This window comes from Linepithema humile, chromosome 7, assembly GCF_040581485.1.
Source record: "Linepithema humile isolate Giens D197 chromosome 7, Lhum_UNIL_v1.0, whole genome shotgun sequence".
Classification (NCBI taxonomy): Eukaryota; Metazoa; Arthropoda; class Insecta; order Hymenoptera; family Formicidae; genus Linepithema; species Linepithema humile.
The window spans coordinates 21,660,383-21,669,788 of NC_090134.1; the positions used below are offsets into that span (position 1 = coordinate 21,660,383).

General features: G+C 37.5%; 2 protein-coding genes across 2 annotated transcripts in view; both read left to right on the forward strand.

Annotated features, from left to right (window-relative positions):
* The first annotated feature begins 763 nt into the window (after positions 1-763).
* spidey (hydroxysteroid 17-beta dehydrogenase 12 spidey) lies at positions 764-4,597 on the forward strand. Its single transcript, XM_012360921.2, has 4 exons — positions 764-1,360; positions 2,989-3,364; positions 3,647-3,990; positions 4,094-4,597. Exons 2-4 carry the CDS (start codon positions 2,990-2,992, stop codon positions 4,350-4,352), a joined length of 978 nt encoding a protein of 325 aa, XP_012216344.1. The 5' UTR covers positions 764-1,360; position 2,989; the 3' UTR covers positions 4,353-4,597.
* A 1,743-nt stretch (positions 4,598-6,340) lies between these two features.
* LOC105668365 (elongation factor-like GTPase 1) overlaps positions 6,341-9,406 on the forward strand; it is a 35,658-nt gene continuing 32,592 nt past the window's right edge. Inside the window, exons 1-2 of the mRNA XM_012360709.2 lie at positions 6,341-9,082; positions 9,275-9,397. Coding sequence (XP_012216132.1) covers positions 6,561-9,082; positions 9,275-9,397 — 2,645 coding nt within the window. The 5' untranslated portion in view covers positions 6,341-6,560. The remainder of the gene's footprint in view (positions 9,083-9,274; positions 9,398-9,406) is intronic.

The following is a 9,406-nucleotide window of genomic DNA, read 5'->3' on the forward strand; positions in this document are numbered from 1 at the left end:
CTTTTAAGACTAGCGTCTCCATCACGAAATTTTTTTAACCAATACTGTACATTTGTTAGCGCTTTCCTCGCCCCATATTTTCTTGATACTTCGAGCTATTTGCGCTGCACTTCGGATAAGTTTTAACTCGTAAAAAAAATCTTCCGAAAATCTTGTTTTTCCATATTTTTCAACAGTCTGAAATTGAGCAAAATTGATGATAAACAAGAATAAAATAGAGCATGAAATAAGCTTTTGAATGATATATAATATAATCAACATATAATGAAATAATTTATTTCGAAATACGTCTCGTAAAATTGTAGGATGTCAAAAACCGCAATTATTTTCCGACCAACCTAATATATTGTCTACACAAAACATTCTGAGAATACGGAAGTAATTTAGACGTGGAACGCTGTTTTTTTTTTTAAATTATTAACTAGACTATATCAAATAGATTTCCCAATCGTCAATCTGCAAAATTATTTTACTAGTTTATGAAAGATTGATAGCTATTTTTTAATCATTTATTTTAACATGTTAATATTTTATAAAGATAGAATTTTGCTTTTCTCTTGGTCAAAATTTTATCCTAAATTTTGTTTGCAAAGGTAATCAATATAAATACAATTGAGAAGCACTAAATTATTATGTAGTTAAATTTGCACAAACACAATTTGCATCTTTAAATCTTATACAAATAAGAATACAGTACAGTTATCGGCACTTATGAAGGAGGCCGAGTTGTGCGTCCAAAGTGTGTCAAAGAGAAAGAATCTCTCTTTCTCTTTTTTTCCCCACTTTTTCATCGGCGGATCTTTTGCTCGGCCACTCAGACAAAGATACTGTTATATATATCTCGTCATACACTCTTCTCTTGAAATATGCTTTACCGCGGGAAAATCGGTGGGATCTTTTGGCCCTGACATTGCAAGCGCGCGCGCGCACATGCTGATATCCTGCTTCCGCACACCACATCGATCGCCGTCCGCTTTCGCAAACGCAGTATCGCGTCGACGGTCAACAGGGTATCATCAATGCAAATGACACCCCTTTTCTAGCTAGCGCTCGCCGGTAACTTCACTTTTCGATGTGCTTCGTTTAGTTTTTAGTTGACCCGCGCATATTTATATATTTCCTTATCGAACCTCTTCTCGACCTCATCCTTCGGTCTTCCATTCGTTTGGCACCTCAATTTTGAAGTTTCCGCATTTGTGATAACATCATCGTTGTTTAATAAATTCGTTGACTTCACTTATCGCAAGGGTGATATTATTTTTCTGTACCGTTTTTGCGATAAAGAAAATTCGCCCCGTTCATGCAGCATCGTTGGATGATTGAAACCAGAAGAATCTATTGTCAGTGAGATCAAATACAGGTGAGAAAGTGAGAAAGTATCGCGGTGTGATCGTTCGATGTGTATTCGAGTATAAAACCGTTGGAGAAAGCTGCATCACGATGGAACTTTAACGACGGAATTTTATTTCGGACGATTGTCCATTCCATTCTTTACTTTTGCCTGGAAAATATTTAAATATTGATTAGTTCAATGGTTAATTACTCAATTTTTCCCGAAGCCACATCAATTTCTACTTCAAATGTAATGATAATAATGTTGATTATATCTGTGGTTTAGTAAAAGAAGTGAAGTCATTTTTTTCACTATCGAGTTTATATTTATATATACTTAGACATGCCTCGTAGTAATTTTTGTATTTTATGACGAAGTGGCGAATTTTTTGTTTTTAATTAGCATCTCGAATGTTTGACAGGTTTAAGTATTTCTTGCATTAAAATATTCTTCGTTTATAAAGTTTGGGGAGAAAAATTCGATAGTGAAAAAAATAGTCACTTCTTTTACCAAGCCACGGAAATATATTTGCAAATTTTAGAATAACATGTGCATGTTAACGCGGCGATAATCAGTATCTTTTATTAACTTGAAAAAATTAGAAGTATTTAAAAACATTTTTAAAATATTGTTTTTTAAATATTATTGTGTAGATAAGAAAATTTCAATAGCAAAAGTTTATTTCTTGCGTCTGATCTTTGACTTTCTGTGACCGATGATCTCAACGAAACAAAGGATATCGTATAGTGATTACATTGTATGATAATGAAACTTAATATATCACCATCTTTACGCTTGTCATTTGATGATGCATCTGTTTTTGTCCACTAAAAAATGTCCCACAGACAAAAACTATAAAAAAATGAATATAAAATAAAGTCAATAAAGTCAGTTTCAGAAATACAGCAATATTTAAATAATTTAAAAAAAAGAAACTTTATCTATTTTCTTATTTAAAAAAAATCAATTTCTATTTTTATCTTTATCTATTTTTATTTATCTTTATTTTAATCTTTATTTATTTGATATGTATTTATAATATCTTTTTACAAACATAATATATTAAATTATATAATATATATATAATGTTTTTTAAATTATGAAGTGTGTCAACGTATTTATCTCATAAATATTATACAAAGTAAATTATATAACATAAAATAAATATAACAAGAGAAATCTAAGTGCATGAAATTATATAGGAAATAGTTATATAGGAAATAGCACGTTTACGAACATGCAGATTTGCATAATAAAAAGATATTTATACGGAAAATCAAAGTTAACGATTAAAATGCAAGAAAGTTCACAAGTATTTATACAAGTGCAAATCATTTTTTCAAACGATAAACACGTGATAAGTGATAATGTTAAGAAGCATACGCAACGCGCCAATGAGATAATAAATACGCTATCGACTGATAATGAAATAAAGTCGTAACATTTGAAAGTTAAACTAGCAGTGACTGGTAGATTGTAACGAATTTTAATTAACGAACGACCATCGTAGCAACACGAGTTTTTTATCGCCCGTTAAAATTCTAATGCGACCAAGTTATTGTCTTGAATACAAAACATAAAAAATTACGTTTACCTCAATATTAAATTTTAAACAAATAAATTAAATAAATTTGATATCATTATTTGCATTATAGAATGGCAATACTCAGCTGGGAGAAAATATTGCTAGTGATAATAGCGTTGCTCGGTTTGAGAATACTTACAAAACTCGCTGTTTTAATATGGAAGAAATTGGTCGCTCCGAATCTTGGACTCGCAATCGACCTGAGAACGCAAGGTAGATGGGCGGTAATAACTGGTGCGACAGACGGACTTGGCAAGGCGTTCGCCAAGGCGCTTGCCAAGAAAGGTCTGGACATTGTCCTAGTCTCGCGATCCATGTCGAAGTTGAAAGACGCGGCTGCCGAAATTGAACGGAAATACCAAGTAGAAACCCGCGTTGTGGAAGCCGATCTAACGGAGGGCCAAGTGGTTTACGCGGAAATCGCCAAAACGACACAGGACCTGGAGGTAAGAAATTTAACATTAATTTCAACGAATTTACTATATCTTATAATTCTAACAAAAAATCCAATATTATTTCTTATCTAACACAAATTAATAAAAACAGGTAATCAGTAAAAGTAATCAATAAGTAATTAACTGAAGATATAATTAATAAAGATAAAAAAAGGAAATTACCTTCCTTCGAATAAGAGAGACCAACTCTTATAAAATTTCTTAAAAATTATTTACTTTCATTTAAAAAAAAAAATAACGCGAGGAAATATAACCAAGAGATATTTTTAACAGGTTGGTGTCCTCATTAACAACGCCGGCGCAAGTTACGACTATCCCGAGCTATTTACGCATGTATCGGAGGATGTCCTTGCAAGAATATTGCAGCTCAATGTAGCCGGCGTGACTGGGGTTGCAAGGACAATATTGCCTGGTATGATGGAACGACGAAAAGGAGTGGTCGTTAATGTCAGTTCGACAACTGCAGCTATCCCAAGTCCATATTTGTCAGTCTATGCAGCTAGTAAAGCGTACATTGCCAAGCTCAGCGCTGACTTAGCCGCGGAAGCGGCACCAAGAGGCGTAACTGTTCAATGCATCCTTCCAGGACCGGTCGCTACAAAAATGTCCAAGATAAAGTATGAATTTGTTCACAATTAATTCATTACAAAATAAGAAACATATATATATCAGAATTTTAAACAGTTTTAACGAATTTTCGCTATCTATTTTTCCTTTTAGGAGAGCAACTTGGATGGCACCTACGCCGGAGAAATTTGTCGAGGCGACGTTGAAGACAATTGGCATCGAATCGCATACGACCGGATATCTGCCGCATTCTCTTATCATCGGCGTTGTAAATACGTTACGTTACACATGTGAAACGGGTGCGGTGTGGCTAGTGACAAGAACAATGCTCAATATAAGAGGACGTTCTCTTCGCAAAAAGGCAAAAGGCGAAATAAACTCATCACAGCACGATACTTTAACCACAAGTTAATTCTTAAATTAAATATGCGCCTTTGTAATGTTTCTGTTGTAACAGAGCGTACTATTTTTTACATTATTCTTGAGAGAACACTTGTTCCAATTATTTTTCCATTGTTATAGTTACTATAGAAGTTCTTTTTAAGAAATGGTGCGGTTTTGTGATTTTTGTTATTATTGTTGAAACAATTTTGATTTAGATTCCCTGTAAAGTAAAAAAAAACACAAAAATAAAAAAATACAAATAATTCTATTTAAATAATTCTACAAATAATTCTATTTAAATAATTCTCATTTATTCTCATTTATTCTCATTTATTTCAATTATAATGCAAAAGATATATTAAAACAAACAAATGCATTGAATGACACAAATTAAATTTATTATAAATAGGTTTTTTAACAAAAAGATGTATAAATACCTTTATACTTGTAATTCATAAGGTTATCGTTGTAATCGCTACCTATTAAGTTTTGAGAAAACACCTCAATAAATTTCATATACATTATACGTATTGTATATGATTGCAATAATAAAATTAATATAATATTGTGAATTATTCGTAATATAAAAAAGTGTAAAGATTTATTTTCACAATTAACATCTTAAGAGGATATGCACAAAAAAGCACAAAAATGCAAACAGATTTCTAATAATAAAGCATAATGAAGTTATCGGTGGATGTAATAAAGCTTAATGGGAGATTCACAGTGCATCTATAGTGCATGACAAAATATCAATATCCAATAGGAAATATGTATATTCTAGAGATTTTGTCTAACGCCATATTTGTTCCTAAAAAGACTTTTTTAATTGGATATCAGATATCGTAGAGTGGACAACTAAGGCAATGTGAATGCAGTATAAGATTAATTTTTATATGATACAAGTCTTTTTTGGGTGCAGTAATTGGCAATTGTGTGTAATATCACAATTCAGAATAGAGGTCCATCAACTCAAGTAAGGAGTCGGTTTTCTGCATTTTTTATCATTCTTTTTACTTTTTAAAATTTTTATCAAGCTAAGATAAATTTTCGTCATTTAAGATATTTTATGAAAATCATAAAAACAGCAATTGCAATTATACATTGCTTCAACTATTTGAAGAACTATGCGCAGGATTGTCGTAAAGTATAAGACCGTAAGAAAACGCGAGGTAAATAAAATAAGTTGTTTTAATAAGTTGTTGGCTACAGCAAGTCGTTTAAATCGAGTAGAAGAATGCACGATCTATTTTTATTTATAATTGATTGCAAGTAATGATGCAATTTTTAGCAAGCGTATATAAAGCATTGTCATAATCATACGCTATATTTATCCGACCATAAGTGAATCAAATTCTTGGCCGTTTATTCCAATTTACTGCGCCAATAGCTATTTCGCGAATAATAAGAAATTTTTTCTTTTCGCAGAATTGCATGTCAAGTGTATAATTTTCGTTTTCCTTCTCCCGCGCATCTGCGCAAATCAAATTGCATTTTTCTCCGTGCACTCAAGCAAGAAAGCAACATGGACGTTCTCACCCGCGCATTTTACAGATAAGCACTTGTATCTGTGACAGTGTATACGAAATATCGTCCTGAATCGCTTGAATCGAAGACGTGGATTGACGTGTCGCAAATAGGAATTACGTGGAAAGTTGATCGCGTAGAGATACGCGAAACGAGCGAAAGAAAGCGGTGAGCGCAGAGTCACGTTGACGCAACCTAACCTCGCAAGTGTCAATCACGTTACGCTCGTCGACTGTGCGACCGAGCGTATCGCACGTAAGATTAACGAAAAGGAGAGATTCTTCACGTACGAGAGATCCCGCTCGTACGCACGCCCTTCCCCGTGTGTGTTCTATCGCGCCGATAACCGATGTCCGCTGGCATGTTCCGCACGACGACAACGAGGCCGTTCAACCTGCGACATATCCTCGCGCTCAACAAACTTTACGCACATTGTTGGAGACAGAATAGAGTGAAATAGTGTTTACTGCAACTGGCATATACGTGAGTGCGAATCGGTTCGATTAACTTATTTTTTATAGATAGTTTATTCCATATATATATATAAATATAGATTATTGTATGTATATTGTACGCCACGTGCGCCAGTCGCTCACTGTTTATTGTTAACGCAATCTTGATTATCAATCATCGCGTATAACGCAGAAGTGTATATATTTGTACATACACTGCTTAGCATTTCGCATTTTACTTTATTATTTAGCTAACAATGCGTCTTATCAGTGCTGAAAAACTAAGCAAAATTCAAAGCGACGCCACACGTATCAGAAACATATGTATTCTGGCACATGTGGATCATGGGAAAACTACCCTAGCGGATTCTCTTGTTGCGAGCAATGGCATCATTTCTAACAAATTGGCTGGCAAGCTGCGATATCTGGACAGCAGAGAGGATGAACAGTTACGCGGGATCACAATGAAATCCAGCTCCATCACGCTGTATCACTTACACAACGAAGCAGACTATGTGATAAATTTGATTGATTCACCAGGCCATGTAGATTTCTCCTCTGAGGTGTCGACTGCCGTCAGACTCTCCGATGGAGCGATAATTTTAGTTGATGTGGTGGAAGGTGTATGTCCTCAGACACGTAGCGCCCTATCAATATCTTATGTGGAGGGATTGAAACCTATTTTAGTACTTAATAAAATTGACAGATTGATCACGGAAATGAAATTGACGCCGTTGGATGCCTACGTTCGTTTAACGCAAGTCTTGGAACAAGTAAATGCCATCACGGGCGAGTTATTTGCGAGCGACGTGATGGAACGCGAAGATCGAGAGGAAACAGTCACAATTACAGCGGACAAGGCAAATAAGAGAGACCTGGCTGATTGGCAGTCGGTGTTGGAAGAGATAGACGATTCGAATTTATATTTTTCTCCGGAACAAGGAAACGTTCTTTTCACTAGCGCAATCGACGGCTGGGGCTTTGGTATAAAGGAATTTGCTAAAATCTATTCGAACAAGCTGGGATTCAGCGAGAAGGTGCTGCGTAAAACATTGTGGGGGGACTTTTATATAAACAATAAGACAAAGAGGATCATGAAGGGTGCTCAAGAGAAGGCCAAGAAGCCACTTTTTGTACAATTAATTTTAGAAAATATTTGGGTATTATACGAGACCATAGTGGTACGAAAAGATAAGGAAAAATTACCGATTATGGCTGAGAAGTTAAATATCAAATTAACAACGCGAGACTTGAGACACACCGATTCGAAAGCACAGTTACAGGCCGTTTGCTCGCAGTGGCTTCCGTTAGCGCAAACTTGTCTGGATATGGTATGCGAAAAGGTACCGGCGCCGCATAATTTGACTGACGAAAAAATCGAACGATTGATAAGCGGAAATAACGACTTCTCTGCTTTACCTCCCGAAACGCAGCGACTGAAAGCGGCGTTCTTGGCGTGCGACCCGTCGCCGGACGTACCGATTATAGTATTTATATCGAAAATGTTTCCAGCGGAGAAAGACATGTTGCCTGAGAATAGACCGAAATCCTTAACATCCGAGGAACTGGCGCAGAGAAGAGAAGTCGTTCGACAGAAGCATGCGGAGCACTTGCAGAAAATCATCGAGAATCACGAGGTGAACACGTGCGATATGATTGATAACGACCTCAATAACGACGAAGATGTGAAGCACGAGGACGTCGACGACGACGAGTCGGACGGCACATTAATAGCCATCGCCAGGGTGTATTCGGGAACTTTGAAAACCGGAGACGAGGTGTTCGTTTTAGGGCCGAAGCACAATCCTGCCGTCGCCTTGGAACGCGAGAAGGCGGGCGAGGAGGTGGATCCGTCGATCGTGCTTAAGGACTTGAAACCCGGCAGACACATCACGAGGGTGACCGTCGACAAACTGTACATTCTCATGGGACGAGAGCTCGAAGCCGTGAGCGAAGTGCCGGCGGGTAATGTCTTCGGCATAGGCCGTCTGGAGGAGCACGTGCTGAAGACCGCGACTCTCTCCACGACAATCGCCTGTCCCTCGTTCACGGAACTGACCTCTCTCGCGGTTCCCATCCTAAGGGTGGCGCTAGAACCGAAACATCCGAACGAATTACCGAAGCTGATCAACGGTCTGAAACTGTTGAACCAAGCGGACGCCTGCGCCATCGTTCACATACAAGAGAACGGCGAAGTCGTCTTGAGCACCGCCGGCGAAATACATCTGGAGAGATGCCTGGAGGACCTGAAGCTGCGTTACGCGAAGGTCGACGTCAACGTGTCGGAGCCGATCGTGCCGTTCCGCGAGACCATAGTGCCGCCTCCGAAGCTTGACATGGTGAACGAGGCGATCGAGAAGAAAGCGGAAGGCGCCAGCCTCGAGATCTGGACGTCGAATCGGCAATGCCGCTTCGAGATCGACGCGCAACCGCTACCTGAAAAAGTCACGAAATTACTGGAGGAGAATGCGAACTTGATAAAACTGTTGGACAGCTGCTGCGACAGATGTACGGAGGAAAATGGGGAGCACGAGGATTTTTCTGCTGAGAATCAACTGAACGAAAGATCCATGTCCGACAAGAAGCTGAAGGAAGCAAAAGTATTTAAAAGCGAATTGGAAGCGGCTTTCGTCGAGGCGGGATGGAAGGAGAATACATTGGATCAAATATGGTCTTTCGGACCTCGCAAGTGCGGACCTAATATTTTGTTGAACAAGACTGACTACGAGCAGAAGAAGTTTTGGGAACAGCAAGACGTAACCGACGATTCTCGTACGATGTAAGTACAATTGAAGTAAGATCAAGAGCGATGCTTGACAGCACGCATAATCAATATAAATTCACTGTAACGACAAATGTTGCAATGTATTGTGCAAGAAGTTTATAAATGGCTGAATCGAATAATTTCGCTATCTCTAATACTTATATTTCGTATAATAGTAATGCGATGTTCGCTGTGCAATTATTTCAGATATGACAACAGCATAGTCAATGGATTTCAGCTTGCTACTCTGGCTGGTCCGTTGTGCGAGGAGCCTATGATGGGCGTCTGCTTTGTTTTGAAGAAGTGGGAAATCTTTGACGCTCCACGAAGGTGAATATC

What these genes read in the sequence shown, in the direction of transcription:
- spidey (XM_012360921.2), top strand. Translation starts at nt 2,990, where the DNA reads ATGGCAATACTCAGCTGGGAGAAAATATTGCTAGTGATAATAGCGTTG. An exon ending in AAACGACACAGGACCTGGAG is followed by an intron (nt 3,365 to 3,646) that starts GTAAGAAATTTA and finishes TATTTTTAACAG; the next exon opens with GTTGGTGTCCTCATTAACAA. An exon ending in ACAAAAATGTCCAAGATAAA is followed by an intron (nt 3,991 to 4,093) that starts GTATGAATTTGT and finishes TTTTCCTTTTAG; the next exon opens with GAGAGCAACTTGGATGGCAC.